Source organism: Tiliqua scincoides, chromosome 3 (assembly GCF_035046505.1).
Source record: "Tiliqua scincoides isolate rTilSci1 chromosome 3, rTilSci1.hap2, whole genome shotgun sequence".
In the NCBI taxonomy this organism is placed as follows: Eukaryota; Metazoa; Chordata; class Lepidosauria; order Squamata; family Scincidae; genus Tiliqua; species Tiliqua scincoides.
The window spans coordinates 3,980,787-4,000,667 of NC_089823.1; the positions used below are offsets into that span (position 1 = coordinate 3,980,787).

At 45.1% G+C, this 19,881-nt stretch overlaps 1 protein-coding gene across 6 annotated transcripts in view; it reads left to right on the plus strand.

Annotated features, from left to right (window-relative positions):
- Positions 1-19,881, plus strand: part of FAM168A (family with sequence similarity 168 member A) — a 148,514-nt gene that overhangs the window by 51,570 nt on the left and 77,063 nt on the right. Inside the window, exon 1 of one of the 6 annotated variants that reach the window (XM_066620006.1) lies at positions 4,660-4,723. The exons of 4 other annotated variants lie outside the window; for them this stretch is intronic. In XM_066620006.1, the coding sequence (XP_066476103.1) occupies positions 4,687-4,723 (37 nt within the window). In that variant the 5' untranslated portion in view covers positions 4,660-4,686. Of the gene's footprint in view, positions 1-4,659; positions 4,724-18,186; positions 18,253-19,881 lie in introns of those variants that run through there. One more of the 6 variants, XM_066620007.1, reaches the window with a different exon arrangement.

Sequence of the window (19,881 nt, forward strand, 5' to 3'; positions counted from 1 at the left end):
AAAGTTTGAGTACCACTGCACTTCACCCCTGCCTTAGGAGTAAGTAGAGAGAAGGTCTGTCTTTGAAAATTCTTCTCAGTAGTGAATTGGGAAGATTGACAATTTTGGCCAATTGCAGGTGGCATGTCAAGTCCTAAAATATGAGAAGAGGGATAATGTACAAATATAGGTGAAGAAATATGGCAGCTTAAGGAAAAAAGAGGGGCAAAAACGTAGAGGAAAGGAGATCAAGCTGCAAGCGAATGAAGAGATGGCTCATGACTCCTATAAATTGTAGAAGAGGCAAACCTACATAAGCTGGGGAAAAGAATGATGTATTGAAGCAGACACAAACTGTTCCAGCAGAAAATCAGGAAATTGCTCTAAGGGAATAGAAGGTCAAGAGAGGCTGAGTAGAAGCATTCATGTCATGTCTGAGCTTTTGTTTTGTGTGTGTGTATAATATGCACAAAAGTAAAATTTAGTAGTACTAAAATATGTTGCCTTCTAAATACAGGGGATGAGCTTATGGGGCTGGGATGCCCTTGTAGAATATATGTGGAGGAACAGCAGAACCCAGCTAATTTCCCAAGTGTAATATGGATGGATGCCCTCAACATTAAGATTTGTTTATTGAAAAAAAATTTCTCTCCTGCCCTTCTCCATATGTCACTCAAAGCAGCTAACAACATTATTGAAAGATATCAATATACAGAATTTATATAAAACATACATCCAAAAAGGCCTGCAAGAGCAGCAAAAACCACAAAGCACAAAAGGTTTTTCAAAATTTGCCAGCACTTTAAAAACAGCAACAGCATAGAGAAGTTAAAAACAAAACCAGTGATTACTAGTAACAAAAACAAAATTCCTAAAAGCACAGTCTTTTCATCCCATCTATCCCCCAACTGATAAATGCTTCTAAATGGTCTTTAGCCCCTGCCAGAACAAGGGGAGGGCAGTTCTTTGAGGAGGCACTTCTTTAAATCCTCATTTAGAAATTTCTTTCAAACTCATTCTCCTTTGGGGCAAATAAAAGGTTAATTTCGTGGTCCGAAGGGGCAAAGAGTTTGCTTAGTAGTCTATATATATATATATATAGGTAGTTACTACCCAACCCCTTATATTTGTACATTTTTGTTTTCTGTAAAGCACAGCTTATGCTGTGTTCAGAATGAACCTGTCTGGATAAAACTGTTTTCTTCTGAGACACTCTGAGTTTTTTCCCCATCCACTTTTCTTTGTTTTTCACCTGCAACCTGGCATAATAACTCATGCAAAGACAAGGCACAAAGTGCCCATTCTAAACTAACTCTGTGGAATCCACAAGTGCACCTAAAGCGGAGATCCTAGCCAGTAAGAATTTGCTACAAGGGTGCAGGCAGTCATGAATGCTACTGCTGATGCTATTTTTCAGTTTCAGCAGACACAGTCAATATTATGTTAAGTGTCTGGCATAAGAGGAGTGCGTAACATATTCTCCTGAATGATGTAGAGCCCAGAACGTTGGATGTAAAACTGACCAATGAGTGCCTGACCCGACCCAACCACGTTAGGTTGGCTATGTTCTTTTGGGACACCAGTGAAGGAGTGCACAATGTTGAGGATTTTAGATGCAGCTTGTGTATCTCTTGGGTGCACATACCTTTGGATAGTTGCATTCCAGTATCCTCATATCTCACCCCCCCCGAGTGACCTGGGATCTTGTGGAGCATCCATTTGGGCAGCAAATACCAGCGCATGACCCTCCATAATATGAGGTCTTTACTCTTGTCTTCAAGACTGTGGCATGTAAAGATGGATTATGTTTGAGGCCAGAATGACATGGGTTTATTGTGTTGATATTCGGCTTTGTGTTGTGTTCTTTCTGTATTTTGCTTCTTTTTTTTATTAAATGGGAGGGCATTCAGTAAATAACATGTGCATTGAAAAAGTGTGGTGAGTAGTTAAAGAAAGGAAAGTTTGAAACATGCACTGCACATACAGTCAAGCACTAATTTTTGAGAGCCTGTTATCCGAGAGCCTGTTATCCAGATCTTGAAACTCTTTTGTAAATATTATTTTGCACCAGGAGTCCTTTTTGTGCTGTTGCTGGATGTGATTTGGATGCTGGAGTCAGGAGCTCAGCAATGCATCGCATATCTTTTCCCACCACGCTCACATCAGTAGAGATGCCTTAGAATATCAGCCATTCTGTTACCTTAATGTTATTGCTATGGATTTGTGGAGTACAGAAGGACTAACTTCTGTGTAATGAGCTCGGAGGGGCTCCCCAGAGTCTGCTATAATGTAATTTAGATCTCCTAGTAGGAGCCACAATTTGATCTATTCCACTTTGCTTTTGAGTGGTGTTTGTAATTAAATGGTGACATTTTGAAAGATCAAAGGAAGTAACTTAGCTGGGTAAAATGTTCTCTAAGAAATGCACTCCTAATTCTACCTCCCCCCATGACAAAACATACTGTTGATTATTCAGGAAAAAGCATATGTACAGTGCAGGAAAAATAATTCCAATGCCCAAGTAGATGCCAGCATCCAATTTATATCCTAGACTGGCAAAAGCCTGAATAAATATTTCAGAATCATAGGGATCAGCATGAAATTTCTAAGAGTTCAAGCAGCTGGGATTTTTCAGCTTTGTGGTAGGTTTCATATCCTGTTTGCATGTCCTAGATAGTGGGGCATTGCATTCAATATTGAAGACTGTTTGTACATTTGTGCATGTGAGAGGTAGAACTACTGCTTCATCATGTGGAAACTTGGCAGACATTGCTGGGGGAGACCAACCCCTTTTTCTCTCTCCAACCAGATCTCTCTAATGATTGCCAGGTAAGCATCTAGGACCAATCCAGGATCATGCGGATCTTCTTGTTTATTGGCCTGGCATTCAGGAACAAGAGCTTGAGGTCACAGAGGTGAATATCAGGATCACCAATGGCCTGCAGAGAGGAAGGGCTAGAAAGTGGGGTACTCGGTCTGTGACTAATCCTCCTTCCCCTGTAATAGATGGGCCAACCCCATTGCCATGTCTCCAAAAGGCAGAACCAGATCTCCCTCCCAACTGCTTCCTGTACAAAACACACATCTTCAGCCGGAGCTCACATCATCCCACCCAAACAAATGGACTCCTCCAAAAAACCAAAGGCCGACCCACCCCTAAGTCTTCCAAGATGTGGGGAAGTTAGACATTCAAAATGGGTGAGTGTGTAAATATGACATGAAAATGATCTTGTACACACTTTAACACTTAATCACTAAATAGCAGCCTGTTGTTGTTGGCAACCTTCAGTCTCGAAAGACTCTGGTATCGCGCTCTGAATGGTGGTTCTGGAACAGCGTCTAGTGTGGCTGTAAAGGCCAATCCGGGAGTGACAATCCCTTCCACACTGGGAGCAAGTGCAGTCTGTCCCTGGTCTGTCTCCCTGGCTATGGGCCTTCCTTCTTTGCCTCTTAGCCTCAGACTGTTGGCCAAGTGTCTCTTCAAACTGGGAAAGGCCCTGCTGCACAGCCTGCCTCCAAGCGGGCCGCTCAGAGGCCAGGGTTTCCCACCTGTTGAGGTCCACTCCTAAGGCCTTCAGATCCCTCTTGCAGATGTCCTTGTATGGCAGCTGTGGTCTACCTGTAGGGCGCTTTCCTTGCACAAGTTCTCCATAGAGGAGATCCTTTGGGATCCAGCCATCATCCATTCTCATGACATGACCGAGCCAACGCAGGCGTCTCTGTTTCAGCAGTGCATACATGCTAGGGATTCCAGCATGTTCCAGGACTGTGTTGTTTGGAACTTTGTCCTGCCAGGTGATGCCGAGAATGCGTCGGAGGCAGCGCATGTGGAAAGTGTTCAGTTTCCTCTCCTGTTGTGAGCGAAGAGTCCATGACTCGCTGCAGTACAGAAGTGTACTCAGGATGCAAGCTCTGTAGACCTGGATCTTGGTATGTTCCGTCAGCTTCTTGTTGGACCAGACTCTCTTTGTGAGTCTGGAAAACGTGGTAGCTGCTTTACCGATGCCTGGAGGAATAAATAAAATGCCATGGCTGCATACTGACCAGGCTAAAATTGTGTCCCTCAGCTCTTAGGAGGTTGGGAAATGCCTGGTTCATTTTCAGAGGTAAATCTGAAGGTCTGCCTAGACAGTAAGAACTTGGGGAAGTCCACCCCCTGTACTTCTGCATGATTCACTGCCCTGGGCCTGCCTTTTTTGGAGGGGGGGGGAGGATGTTTGTGTGGGTGATTCTGCTGTGACCCCATTGGTCGTCATATCATCAGTCCAATGCAGTAATGGCAGATTTACTTCATAAAGATTTGCTTCTTAGGGAGGCTGACTGAAAGCAAGCAAGGGCAGAGCACCTTATCATTGAGGGATCCAGTGGACTGCCTCCCTGTGTACTTGAAGAGGTACTTTGGACTCACAGGAGCCCTTAATCTTATTGCTCACATCTTGAAGGTAGAGAAACAAATGGGATGAAGCTTTGAGTCTCCAGTGGAACAGATTGCAGCCAGCAAGCAAGAAACAGAAACTTGTTTTGAAGTGTGTTTGCAACCCTTAGTTTGTGCAATCCTTGTTTAGTATGTTGTGATAGGCTAGACTAGAGCATGACCTGCTGAGCAGATGGAAAGTGAAAGCAGGCAAGCTTCTCTAGGATAAAGAAGGAAAGGAAGACTGACACAGCCCTTGAAGATGCTTTTCCTGTTACCATGTAGAGTTAAAGATGGCTGCACTAAACCAGACTTTGCCTGATTTAGAAGGTAAAATTGTGGTTTGGGGGCTAACCAATGGCTAGTACCAATCATGGTTTGGCATGATGAATAAGTAGACTGAGAACTGGGCCTGTGTAATCAAGAGATGGTCTTTTGGTTAAAACTGGACCAAATTTTCACAGAAAGTAGTTCTGATTGTGTGACCCAAGTGTCAAGCTATAGTTGCTTAGCCAGTGAATTGTAGAACTCCATGGAGGACAGTGAAGGATTCAAAAAGGGAACAATAAGAACAAAGGTGTGTTTAGTACAGATATTCTGAAAGCATTTCTTCCATGAGTCAGTTTCAGGTTTTTATAGTTATAGGTGCCTACCCATTGCAGCTACCCAGCTGTTTTCAGTAGCACAATGGGTGGTAAGAGGTGCATGGGAGAGAGAATCAGCCTACTGGATGGTCTAAAAACTATGCAGCATTGTTGAAGAGGGTTTTAAGCAAAATTGTATGGAATTCAGAGACCAAGTGAATGCCTGCACTAGCTAATCAGGTACTCAAATGACCTTTCTTTGCCCTGTTGGAGGTCCTAGAGAGGGAAGGAAACTCTTGACAAGGAAATTCAGACACAGAAATGCTTAACAAGGTCCCTAGGAATGTGAGCGGACAAAAGACAGGAAAACTTAGATGTTGCCAGTGTGGGAGCTCGTACATAGAGCACTGATGAATCAATGGAATCCTCAGATACTTGTCTTCGCTGCCCAGGAGGTAAAGAATTGTTGTAAGAGTTGCTTTTATTTTAAAAACCTGAAACGGAGAACTTCAGGACAGAGAAGAAAGGATCAGGTACAAAATATATCAAAAGCTCTTCCACGTATTCCTCATCTTTCTTTTTCACATGGGGTGAGCTGAATCCAAATTGCAAAAGGAACAAAATAAATTTGTGTTAACTAAAGATCACTCAGTGTGTTAGCCAAAAAAGGCTCCCATTTATTCAGATAAGAAATGTGGCTGCTGTTTCTTCATGCAGTGGTTACCATCATTTATCATAAGAATGTAGTAATGACCATGCTGGGCCTGACCAATGATCCATACAGGCACCTGTGTCAAGAAGCATTGCAACACTAGGCAGGATGGCAGTTTCCATCCTTTTGCTTTTCTCATTTCAGAACATTGACTTTGAGAAACTCTGGGTATTGACAAGATAGCCATGAGTCCCCTGGACGGAGAGTTTATAAATGGTTAGCCCCTGAGCAATGTATGACACTATTTTACTGCTGTTTTTGCTGGGTTTGTTTTTTTTAAACTTCTCTGCTTAGCTTTTTCTTGCTGATTGGCAAAGGGGTTGTGGAACTGTAAATCGCATACTTTGCTGGTTCAATCCCTGGCAACTGCAGGTAGGGCTGAGAGAGACTCTTGTGCAGAACTCCGGAGATCTACTACTGGTCACTGTAGACCAGTGGCCTCCAGCTGTTCCAAGAGTTGGGTCCCACCCTCAAGAGCCCATATATCCAAAGGTAAAGCCTAGTACTAAAAAGATAGGGCCCATGTACCCAGGAACAAAGCCCATAAAAACTAGTTTATGTACAGCTCACATATGCTGTTAGGGAACACAGCAGGTGGAAAAGGCTGTGCTGAAGGGAGAAGCCTCGTGCACCCCTTCCTGCTCTCTGCTTTCCGCTTCTACTGGATCAACAGCTGACTGGTGGGAGGGAAGTGGTAGGTCTGTTCACTGGCACTATCTCTGGCTAAGGAGACCAGGCAGAGAGAGGCTGAAAGGGGGCTGTTGGGGGGACTACCCCTCCCAAAAGAGCACAGATTCCCAAGGTTTTGGCTTAAAATAAAATTGCAGTAGCACCTGTGAGTGATCAGATGTGATAACTCACTGAATTACAGGTGGGACCTTGGTATCCACTGATTTGGCATCTACTATTACTGGGGTCCATTGTTAAATGCCTCGTACCAAGGGGAAAATGCACCAAAATCAATTTCCTACCTTTGCACTGTTAAAATGCACTGATTACAAGCTGCTTGGGGTTAAAGATAGCTTTAAAGACCCTCTTCAGGGATTCTTACTTCTCCATTGTTGCCCCAGAATGCATTAGTCTAGATACTATACCGTATTCAGTAACTAGATGACTGAAACTTCGAAAGAAATTTCATTCCATTAGGTGGTATAGCATCTATACAAATGCATTCTGGGGTGACAATGGAGGAGAAAGAAACCTGGAAGTGGGTCTTTAAAGCTGTTTTCCCACTGATTTGGTATCCATTGATTTTTTTTATCCACTGGGTGTTCCGAAACGGAACCTCGGTGGATATCAAGGCACAAAGTTGTTGAATGTAGACTATGAACATAGACTGGGCTAGCACAAAGTCAAAATATTACCAGTTTATTAGCAACCCAAAAGAGAAAGAATTAAACAAAATGGGGGAAAGGGACGTTGAAAACGTAAAATAAGGAGGCGGATGGAAATGCCAGAATTCTGCTAGATGAACGCAAAGAATTCACTTGACCAAATTGGATGTAGTTGCCAGTAATGACCAGCAGAGGGAGCCAGGACAAAATGCACAAACCCCCAAGGCCTTGTTGAACTCTGATGTTTGCAGACTGGTTTGGAGTGAAAAGAGCAGACTTTACAAAATTAATTCTTTAGATCAGGGGTGCCCAAACCCCAGCCCTGGGGCCACTTGCAGCCCTCGAGGACTCCCAATCTGGCCCTCAGGGAGCCCTCAGTCTCCAATGAGCCTCTGGGCCTCCAGAGATTTGCTGGAGCCCGTGCTGGCCCAATGCAACTGCTCTTAGCATGAGGACGACTGTTCAACCTCTCGCCTGAGCTGTACGATGAGGGCTTCCTCCACTGCTTGCTGTTTCACATCTGTGATGCTGCAGCGGCAGCAAAGGAAAGGCTGACCTTGCTTTGTGCAAGGCCTTTTATAGACCTTGAGCTATTGCAAGACCTTCATTCATTCATATAAGTTCATTCTCTAATATATTCATTTATGTAAATGTATTCAAATTTGAAATGTAAATTAATTCTTTTTTTCCTGGCCCCCGATACAGTGTCAGAGAGGTGATGTGGCCCTCCTGCCAAAAAGTTTGGTCACCCCTGCTCTAGATGCATCTAACTAGAAATGCACTCTGTACTGCCAGCTACTTACATTGTCCCAGGAATCCCAGACCCTGCACTTACTGTGCCTTCTGCAAACCAGCACTCAATTTCATGGCAGACCTCGTGGAGACATTACCAGAGTCACCAGGGTGACTGAGGAGTCACTGGCCACCCGCTTCACAGCAAATGCCACAGCCGCAGAATGAACCACAGTTGTGTCCTGTGACTGCTTAACCTTTCTTGAGGCTTCCAGTTCGGCTCCCTGGTTGCTTATGCAACAAGAACACTGGGTGTGGGGGTGTGCTGGCTTGGAAAGGGGATGGGGCTGCACGTGTCCCTAAAGCAGGCTCTGGTAGAAAGGCTTCTGCCAGTTCCCATTATGAGGATGCAAGACTGCCCCTGGAGCCACTGGGAGAGATAGTTACCTGAGATGGTAGGGTGGAGAGGAGGGTGACATGAGTGCCATATAAACCCCTCTCCAAACTGCATTGAGGTAGTGGGGGGAAGCTCTCCAGGCCAGGTAAGCAGGGTTGCCCCTGAGACCCAGCAAGATGGGACTGAGAAGGGATTCCAGCAGAACCCCTCCAACTGGGCAAAGGGTTTGGGACCCCCATAGGAACACATCTCTAGCATCAGCTGTAGCACTTCAGTAGGGTATGATGTGGGTACACGTTATTCTGTGTAACGTGAAAACTCACAAGTATCAAGAAAGGGCACTTGATTTCTAACTGACTGTTCCCACAAGATTGCAAATGTTTTAATTTGCAATCTTGTGGGAACAGTCAGTTAGAAATCAAGTGCCCTTTCTTGATACTTCTGAGTTTTCACGTTACACAGAACCCTTTCTCAGAGATGTCTGCAGAGACTTTCAGCACTAATATGCAGGGATAGGAAAACCCAGCATGGCTTGACTGGAGTCAAGTTGCTGAATCACCGCCCCCCTGCAACCTGGCTTGAAAAAGAGTCCCAACGGGGACACTATGAATCTCCGAGTCATCCTTTAATGACTCTAATGGACTTGGGTCGAGTCACCCCTCCCCTTTAAAAATCCGCTGTGGAAAAAATGGGGCTGCTGTCAGGGAGTGTGTGTGTGTGTCTTGGAGTTATCCTTATTCCCTCCCCTGCTGTCCCTGCCCATCTGTAAACAGGGTGGGAGGGGTGAGAGGATGGTGAGAGAGCAGGGGCAGAAGTGGTGAGAGAGGAGGGTCACAAGCAGCAGCTGGGAGGCTTACCAGGATGACCTGATCCTTTGCAGCCCTACGCATAAGTAGTCCACTGAAGCCAGTCATTCAATGAGGCTCCCTCTCCCCTACCAGCCATGCTGGCTTCTCCTCCTATCCTCCCTCAGCCAATGGAAATATGAGAATGCCCATCCTTTGTCCAATGATCATCCCTTCCTTCCTTCCTATCAGAGATGGGAAAAGAGAGCCCAGTCCTGCCTCCTCCCTCCTGCTCCCTGGCTGGAACTCCCTTCTGCTCACCCATCAGAATGCTGCTCCTTGCTGCTCACCTGTCAGAATTCTGACCCCATGAAGATTTTCATGCTGTGAAAACAGTAAGCAAGCACCCCCAGACACAGGCAACTTAGCATGTGTGGTGATGAGTACTGAGTCAGGGGGGCCCTGACTCGAGTCTTTTTCAGAGTCTTCCACCCGCATGGCTCATGAGTTGCCCCAAATCACACATTTTTGCGACTCAAGTCCGAATACTTGAGCTAATGTTAGCTAATATGCTAATAGAGGAGGTTTGGATGATAAATTAGGTTAGAATTGTGTTACATGTTAAGGTCCCAAGTTACAAAAAGGCAAGCTAGGAAAAGTAGTCATCAATGTGCTTGGATGTTTAAAATGTGCCATCGGCTTCCCTACTGTCCACCTGTGTGCATCTGAAATTGCAGCAAGTACAAGTTGAGGGATAAGTCTTTGCTGCTGTGCAATGCAGATGCTGAGGCTTGACTTGAGGAAAATCTTAACTGGAAATTTCTGTGCTTTCCGGAGCATAATTAAGGTAATTTGTAAGAGTCTGAACACTTCTCTTAAATGAAGGTTTTTTCTTTGTTCCTACCATATGCATTGATCTGTCACTTTCCCCCATCTTCCAAGAAACTGTTCAAAACTGCTGCAGGGATTATTCATCTTTCAGGTCTGAGGTTAAACTCTGCAAGAGTCAAGCATCATAATGTCCTTGATAATAGTCATGAAGTTGGCTTCTCTTTGGACTGCATAGTTCTGACTCCAGACAAGGGACAATTCCTGCACCCCAAAATTAGGAACATATTGTACATACGAGGTCATGCCTGGGACAGGATTCCTTATGTATTGCAAGGAGAGCAGTGCTGGGATGTCACAGATTTGTGATGGCAATACAGCCACCCTCTCTAGGACTGTGCTTGCAGACTTTGTTGGTGCTGTGTGGGAGCAGTTTAAAATTGGCTCTTCGCTGGTGTTTGGAGAGCAGGTTGTTCTCTCAGTCGATATGCAACTGCAGGTGCCACTGGTATCAATGTGTGTCACTCATGACACGCTTCCTCTCTTTGCAACTGTTGGTGATCTTTCTTGCCTTGCTGATGGTCAAATGCTGGTTCCTTAGATCTTCCTCAGAGTGTCGAAGCCACATTTTCCTTGGTGCTGCTTGTTCAACCCTATTACTGCTCTGCTACCCGAACTACTGCTCATCTGACATTCATACAAGCTTAGCGATGCCTCCACTGAGCAGCTTGGGATATGTTTGCTGTGTTTTCCTAAGGTTAATGCATTATTAGAATTTTCTATTTGAATCCTAAGAAGGCCGTAAATTAAATATTGAGTTTTTCTTCTCGGGTGGATGACTCTTTTTAAAAATTGGGCAGGTGGTATGATTTTGCTGACTGGCTGGCTTTTATGGACCCACATGTGACCCAGTGGTGGCTGGTAAAAGCTCCTCTTAGAAGTTGCTGAAATAATTCTCTTGGCCAGGTGGCACTGTGTGCAACCCATGTGTCCGTAATAATGCTGCACAAGCAAAAAATTTGTGCCTGGTTCTGGATCAGCAATCTCAGTGTTCTTGTACTGTAACAAATAGGAATGGGTAGTTTCTCATAAGATCTTGGAAGTCAGATTTCCACTGGCTAGAAGCAGGATCAGTATAATTCTACTCCCTTCCCTAGAAAGAATTCTTCCTCAGCTGGCGCCAACCTTTGCCCCCTGCCATTTTTTCATACCTGCTGCTGCCTGCTTTCTGTCTGTCTGCCTTGCTGCTGCAGCAGTTCCTCCTCCATTGCTGCAGCTAGCATCTCTCTCCTCTGTTCACCCTCCATCCAGTTCTGCAGCCCTAGAAAAAGTGCCCTGCTGGTTTGCAGCTACTATCTTGAAAGCTCTTCAGATGTGGTGAAAGAGGAGCCGGCTGGCAGGAAGCCTTTCATGGGCTTGTTCTTTCCGGCCCCTCTGTGGACAGAGCCTTGCTTTCTTATGCCATGTTTGGCAGGAAAAGGAAGCCCTGAGGGTGGCCATGTGTGTGCAGAGCCAGTCGCCTGCCTGTCCACCTTGTCTGTCAGGTGTTGTGCTGCCCTGGGGCTGAGGCATTAGAAATGTAACTGCGAGAAATAATGAGCACAAACAAAACATTGTGATGAATGTAACAACATCCAACAAGAAAACAACTCCCTTAAATTTTCATCACAGGTACCCGCTCTGTTGGACTGCCCCAGACAGGTGCTCTTGCAGGCTTTGTGACTGGCCCTATTTCACGCCAGGTTCTCACACCAGAAGAACTGAACTTGTGCAGGCTGCAGACACAGTCTTTCCCTCTGTCCAGAACAGCACAGTGCTGAGCACACTCTACCCTCTGACTGGCTGGACTGACTGTGCTTCCCCCCCCCCCCCCGGTCAGATATAACTCCCTGATGATGGAATATTCAGGCCAACTAACTGCTCTGTAACTGCTGCTTGCTCAGTTCTCATTCCGGTCCTCACAATAGTTAACACTTTTGACCCCTTAACTTTATTTAATCTTTGAATTTTGTAACAGAAAATGAGAAACCAAGGAGAGCCAATTTCCTTTCCCTCTCAGCCTTGTACTGCATCTGCTGCCTGCTCTGTCCCCAGGTTCATGGTGTCCCTCATTGAGAAGCAGGCAGCAGTGGCATTGCTAGGGGGATGCGGACTTCACCAGGTGACGCACTCAGGGGCTGACACTACCAGTGATCAAAATTGTGAAAATCTTGGTACAGGTGCAGCCTATTTATCCACGGATTTTTTATCTGCAGTTTTGTCTTATCTGTGAATGGGTTGGGAGAACGAAAGTCACACACACCTTTGCCTCCTTTGCCCTGCACTGGCTTCTCCATTTCCAGGCAGCCCAAAACATTGCAAAAAGGCTCTGCCTCGCCCAGGCAGGGAAATGGCCCTGGAGCCCTGGAAGAGGTTCCCCTTGCAAAGGAACAGTAACTCCTGGAGCCCCTGAGCCAGCAAAGAGGCTAAAGAGGGGAAGGGGGCCCTGAAAATCTCTGTAGCCAGAACACGTGCAGCAAGATGGAGCGCTCTCTCTCTCTCTCTCTCTCTCTCTCTCTCACACACACACACACACACACACACACACACACACACACACACACACGCAGGTGTGGTAGCAACAGAGGGGATTGCTTTAAAAAACCCAGGAAGTGTTTGCCAAATCCCCCCCCCATTGAGATGGTGCAGGCAATCACCAACACAAGCAGGCCTTCCCACCAAGCAAAGCATGAGATATAGCCTACAATCCTATCCACACTTTCCTGGGAGTAAGCCCCATTGACTGGAATGGGGCTTACTTCTGAGTAGAAACGCATAGGGCTGGACTCTTAAAAGATCAGCATCCCGTGTGAAAGAAGCCAGGCAGCTGGCAACGGGGAGGGCTGAGTACGGTGCGGGGGGGATTGATAACAGCTGCCTTAGTTTCCTTCCATCCAGAAGTGTCAGGCTGCAGTGTATTTGCGTAACTCTATGGAATTTAGCACAACGCATTTTTTGTTAATCGCGCCGAGTCACGGAACGGAACTAACGCGGATAAATAGGCTCCACTTGTGTTTTTGAATAATATCATGTTGTATATCATTTAATGCATAATTTCATGTGGAATGCAATGAAACAAACCATGTTGAAATATCTGTATTCTATCAAACGTTATAGCCAAATAACTGGAAAAGGAAAACACAACCACCTTATCTAACAAAAAGTGCATTTTTATAACTCAAAACCGATGAATGAGACTGATTGTTCTGAGAGCCAATGAAGTGTTGTTATGACCAATCAGGTGTTAGTCTGAGTCAGCTCTCATTTCCATGTATCAGAGCTAATACTAGAACTCTTACTCAGTTGTGTGAGTGTCAAGTTGGCCCCTGGTTTTTTTGTGGGTTACTGACTGATTGGGTGACCTGTGTTGTTATAGATTAAAATAAATAAACAAGTAAAGTTAACAAGTGTGACACCAGCCCTAGTGATGCCACAGCATTTAGGCAGTGCGTATGATACTGTATTTTATTCTGTATGGCCTGGTATGGGAGTAAGTCTGTCATGTGGGTGACGCAGTGAGTTCCTACACTGGGTGATGCAAACCCAGATGACGCCTCTGGCAGTGAGTACTTTGACATGTTGCTTCTACCATCTCCCAAACTGGTTTTCAGCTTTCTATTCCAACAGAATGCTGCGTGTGCAACAACTGATGTCTGGGACTGTCTCTGCTTGAGAAGAAGAAAAGTTCAGTATTTCATCTATAACCTTCTCCATTTCCAAATAAAAAATTCTAATGCATTATCCTCTGGGAGGGAAAAAGACACAACAGACATTACTCGACACATAATAAAATGCTTAATCTTCCCCTCACAGTGTTTGAGATTGGGGCTTTCTGTAATTCTTTTTCATAGAGGAAATGCGCTGAGAATATTTTGCTCCTGTGTGTTTATTTGAATGCAGAACTAACTACTGTACTCTGGACTGCCAGCTTGGCACTGGTTGGCTTACCTTACTGGGAGAGAGGTTGGCCCACCTTTTGGAAGAATGGAGCTTCTCTCCTGGGTGTAGGAACTGGATCAGCTTCCAGTAGCTGCCTGCTGGTACTCCTCATGGCAGGATTGTCCCTGGAGAAGGTGAGAATTAACAGGTTAGGTCAGTGATTTTCAGCCTTTCATCTTACCGCATACTGACAAGGCACTAAAATTGTCAAGGCACACCATTGGTTTTTTGACAAGGCACACTGCTGTGCTGGCTGGGGGTTCACATCCCCCAATGACTCTACTAATAAATGACCTTCCCCCAGACTCCTGTGGCACACTGTTTTAAAATCACTGGATTAGGTAAAGGAGGTGATGGTGAGATAGGAAGACGGCATTTTCATTTTGGAAAATATTGTTTAATGAGAGCTTGGGGCTTTTGGCAACGGGAGTGGGGAGAAGCACTTTTCACTAGGACCAAGTCAGGTAGCATGTGTGGCACTTGTTTTGCATGAAAATCATATTGCATCCTTGTACCGTTTCAATAAATTTGTTTTATTTACTAAATTTCTACCCTGCTTTATCTCCCCAAAGGGCATTCAAAGGGGAATTCAAATTCTGTATCTGTTTTCTTGCTATATGTGTAAGAATATATGAAAGGGGGAGGGTTGGGATCTATGAGAGCTGTGTACAAGAATAAAAAAGGTTATAAAGAAAATAATGATTTAGATATCAATAAGCCTTTTGTGCACAATCAGCATTAAGTGCTTACCATTTTCCCTTGTGTTCCAAAAAACATAGGAAATGAAAGTTTTCTCTTTAATTTGTCATTATGTAAGTGGTAAAGATTTTGTACAACCTTGTATTTTATGCTGGCTTTACAACTTAGTCTCCACTCACCTGCACTTTTGCTTTGCCTCTCAGCTCGACATTGGGCTAGGGGCTAAGAGGTGTCCAGGCAGAAGATAAACAGGTGGAATTCCCCCCCCCATCACTTGCCTAAGATAACTGGATGTATATATGTCTGATACATCTCTACAAGGCACAGTGCTAACACAAAAAGGCTACATACAGTAGAGGTATCTTACTCTACTGTTGAGGCAGAGAAAGGCGATGATTGCCTTTCTAGGAGTTACCTTTCAACCTGATGTATCACCCTCATATCTCAACAGATCTGCTGAGGGTTGATAGAACTCATCACCTAGTTACTTTGTGCCAGATTTCAGAAAGGTTGGATGGGGGGGGGGGGTGTTTCAGATTTCATAAGTGATGAAATATTCAGTGCTTATAATAGTGGGGTGCTACCTTTGGAGGCACTCATGTGCCTGTGTAATAAAGTGCTGGTGGATGGAGTGGGAAGAGCATGATGGGAGAAAATGGCGTGGAAAAAGAATGTAAGGGGAAGAAATGCTACTGAGCAGACAAGGGAGGAGGAGAAATGAGCTTCCTGTCCTCTTTAGCAGACCAGGTTCCAATTGCCAGGCTCAGTCATCAAGTTACCAATGGAAACTGGGTGCCTGGGTGTTTGCAGCCTCGAAAAGTCTGTTTTTTTCACCCTCAGTTACTCTTTCCAAGAAGTCATTGTGCGGTGTCACCACCAGACCTCATTTTTTAAAGATTTACCTTGCTCTAGCATTGATGCATAATCTGAAGTCATTGCCCCCAAAGCACAATCACTGGGCCTATTTTTCCACAAATTTTGGAGAGCACAGCAGCCTTGATTCTCTCTCCCCCCTCTCATATATGTGTGCTCTTGCTGGCTTTTGTCCTCATTTCATCTAATGTAGTACTAGCTTGGAATGTTAATGCATCTGCAACCAGAGATGATTTATTAGTTCCCAGAGCCCTGGCTAGGACAACAGGAAGAAAATATTGCATCAATGAGCTTGCTTGGCACTGATCAAATAAGGGAGCCCGGAAAGACCTTCCAGTGCTTTGGCTGTTACCATTGTGTTTGGCTGAAAGGAGCTTTTCTAGCAATGCATTTTGTCTACGAATTCAACACAAACTTACCATCATTTTGAAAATTTGAGAGGCACATTGTAGGCTCTCTTCCCAGATCTAGAAGTCTTTGTCTCAGTTCATTGGATGACCCCAACCGACGAGCATTTGTCCCTTGATTTGTGATAAGTAAAGTAAAGATCCTTAATACCTGGTTTATATTGCACTGCTTAGTGAAGGAGGAGTCCCCCTCCCCCGACTCAGTCCAGAATGGATTTTGGTAAAAAGATTTATGTTCCAAAAAACTGCAACAACCACCAGATTTCTGCTAATTGGGTAAGAGGCACTTTTTCAAGTGGGTGCTCCTTTTTTTAGCAGGGGGAGAGTAACTGACCCACCTCACCCCAGCAGTGTCTGTTCTGGTGGCTGTCTGCTGGTATTCATTTGCATTTTTTAGATTGTGAGCCCTTTTGGGACAGGGAGCCATTTAGTTATTTGATTTTTCCCTGTAAACCGCTTTGTGAACTTTAAGTTGAAAAGCGGTATATAAATACTGTTAATAATAATAATAATTTCTAAGCATATTGCAAAGCAAGGTCTCTGCGATTTCTGCTGTGCCATCAGGAGCATAATGGAACCTAGAAGCCTCGATACCTCACCTTCCCTTGTGAGCCTCTCTGCTTCTTTCTCCAAAATCTATTTGGTGATGGGTGCAAGAGGGACCTGACTGTGGGGCCTCCATTAGACCCTTGACTCTACTGTGACAGCATCCTAAGATGTATAGGAAAGATGACATCCATGGATTCTGATGTCCTAGTATGAGGACATATTGTTTCAATATGCTTGAGCAGGGAGTACATGAGGACTCCATTTCCGGTGGATCCTTTTGCCTGGAATACGTCTGTGGGAGTGTCAAAAGTCTAACAGAAGCCCCACAACAAGATCCTACCTGTTACCTCCAGCACTGTTTGGAAAGGGAAGGGGGCAGTTGCCATGATAGCTGGTGAGAGAGAGCTTGCTGGAGAACTCTGCCTGCCATTTTGTTTTCCACACTTTCAGAAGATGAGAACACAAATCTCATGCAGCTTTTTGCAGCTCATCCTGTTTTCAATGAATGGATGTCGTTATGTAACCCTGTTTGTATCTGCATTCCCTGTGTCTCCACTTAATTCAACCTTTCAGTGTAACTGAATTCATATGTATCCTATAGATGCAGCTTGTCAGTGATGTCATGCCATTCCAATGCGCTATGTAGTTTCCACCTTTCATTGTGCCTGTCTGATATTTGCACTCTGAATATATGTAATATGCCTGCATTTTGGTTAAAAGTACTGCTCTTGATTGTATGCTAGGAACAGGCATGTTGATGTCCACAGAGATGTCATTCACCCATCAAGTTACATATTTGCACACAAACATAGAAGCCTCTGGAGTCCCTGTCATGCCTCTTGTAATCAGATTAAGGCACTGTAAATTGCCTATCTCTAGAGTTGCAACCCATGGGGGCTGGGGATAAGAATAGGCCCTCAGTTTGGCTGTACTTGTCGTAAGAGGCGACTAAACAGCCACCGGGTAGATGGGACTCCTGGGAAGGCAGCTCATCTGAGAGAAGGAAAACTCTGATCCCAAACCTCCACTGCCTTGTGGCTACATCCAGTTATGGGAACGGCTTCAGGAGTCAACCTCGACGCAAAATCTGGAGCCGGAGTCCCTGAGGCAGTTCATGGCTGAACACGTTCTGGCAACTCCTGCGATGCCGCTGGAACCAACCATATTGGCCTCTGCCTTTCCATTGGACCATTTCAGCGACATGGAGAGGGGGGATTTGCTGCATGGGTAACAGTCTATCCTCCATATCTACTTTACCCAGGCTTCGCGCACTGGAGAGGATACTGTTCCAGAACCACCATTCAGAGCGCAATACCATAGTCTTCCGAGACTGAAGGATGCCAGCAAGGCAGAGTTGCATGTAAGCAAAAGCCCTTAAATATTGGAGGATTTTGACCTGTGAAATGTCTCTGTCTCCTGTTGCAGTAGCACCTGTGTAGCAGGTGGTACTTTGCTTTGGGGAAGCATACAAGGCTTAGAGCCTTGTTGCTTGATGTGGAGTGCAAAGAGCAGAGGCAGTCTGATGGTTGAGGGAAGGAACTAGAGCAGCAAGGAGTCAAAGAGGCAGAAAGGATGAGACGGCAGACAGGATTCAAATGTGGATGTAGGGGGGAAGCCGGAAGCTGGAATAGCCCCTTGCCCAGCCTCCACCAAGCTTTTTATTGACTCTCAAGCAATACAAAACAATACTGAGGGTTACTGATAACACTAGCAGCAACTAGCTGGCTCTAGCTAACCACAACACATTCCTAGATCTGACTGCTTTCTTATCTCTAATGCTGTTTACAGCACTGGGCTTGGACACTCAGCATAGTTCCAAGGCTAGCAGAGTGTGCTCTGTGCAGAAGCAGATGTGTCTGCCTGTGTTGCCAAGTCTTGCTTAAAGCTTCAAAGCCCAGTGCTTCTGCTCTAATTACTACACCCCTGCCTGTGCTGTGTCTGGGTAGGGTGTGTATGATGCTCAGAACCCTCTGGACTCCTAGTAAGTACCTATGCCCCGCATCAGAACCAGGTAGCCATACTAGTCCTGTTATGCCTGTTGCTTTCTTTGTGGCCATCCTTCCCTCCTCTTCCTATCCTAGTTTAGGGGCTAGGAAAAGAGTGAGGATTTCCTCCAGTGTCTTGACCAATCATCCCTAAAAAAAAACCTTTTAAGGACATAAGAAGAGCCCCACTGAATAAGGCCATAGGCCCATCTTGTCCAGCTTCCTGTGTCTCACAGCGGCCCACCAAATGCCCCAGGGAGCACACAAGACAACAGGAGATCTGCATCCTGGTGCCCTCTCTTGCATTGGCATTCTGACATAGCCCATTTCTAAAATCAGGAAGTTGCACATACCCATTTTGGCTTGTAACCCATAATGGATTTTTTCTCCAGAAACTTGTCCACTCCCATTTTAAAGGCATCCAGGTCAGATGCCATCACCACATGCTGTGGCAAGGAGTTCCACAGACCAGCCACACGCGGAGTAAAAAAATATTTTCTTTTGTCTGTCCTAATTCTCCCAATACTCAATTATAGTGGATGTCTCCCGGTTCTGTGGTTATGTGAGAATGTAAAGAGCATCTCTCTATCCACTCTGTCCACCCCCTGCATAATTTTGTATGTCTCAATCATGTCCCCCCTCAGGCGCCTCTTTTCTAGGCTGAAGAGGCCCAAATGCCCTAGCCTTTCTTCATAAGGAACGTGCCCCAGCCCAGTACCTTTTACTTCTGTATCTCCAGTGTGCCAATCACATGCTTGCAATACAAGTTAGGCACAATTTGGTTCGGGGTTCCAGACTGTTTTCTTTTGTGAGTGGCATCCCTGTGATTTCTTTCTCAATTTCAATAATTTTCTCTGTATATTTTAAGATGATAACTTGCTCATTTTGAGGTTGGTTCTCATTAGTGGTGGCCTAAAACATTCCTTGTTCCACTGCTTGCTCTTGCAGGGCAGGCTTGGGCAGGAAAGGGCTCAGATGCCCTCAGATGCTCAAAATAGCACCCTTGGGACCAGTGCTGTCGGTATATTCGTTATAACTTCTTGGCATTTGACTTTGTGCAAATTCTGAGTCCAGAGAAACGAATACTTGCAAAATTATGTGAGTTTGGTCAAGCATGAGTCAAACATTCTGTGGGTTCTCCCCCACCCCGGCAAATGAGATTGTTTAAAAATCTCAGTAAGGGGGGGGGAAGACACACGATGACACTTGAGAGATAAATTTTATCTCTCTATTTATTTATTCTGTGAGTCTAATTGAGCCTGTTAGACTTGGGAATAAACATTGCCTTAACCCAGACGTATGTCATCCGTATTAGAACAGTTATTGCTGGGTAGTTACAGTCCTACAATTGACGTATTGCCTTTCGCATCCTCCTGGGGATTATGTTTCTGCCTCTCGTTATTAAATGCCTAAATGTGTTGTAGGAATGAGCATCCTTCTCCAGGGAGAAGGATTTAGCTGCCTCTTTCATTGGTGTTCCCAGGAGGTAAAGTACATGGTAATAACCGTCAGTAGGAGGTGATGGCAGAAAGACTCATGTTAACAGCTTAAGGGGAAGAAAGAACCACATGTGTGGCACTTGTGTGATTCCTTTTATCTGCTTCTGATCCCTTGACTGAAAGCTG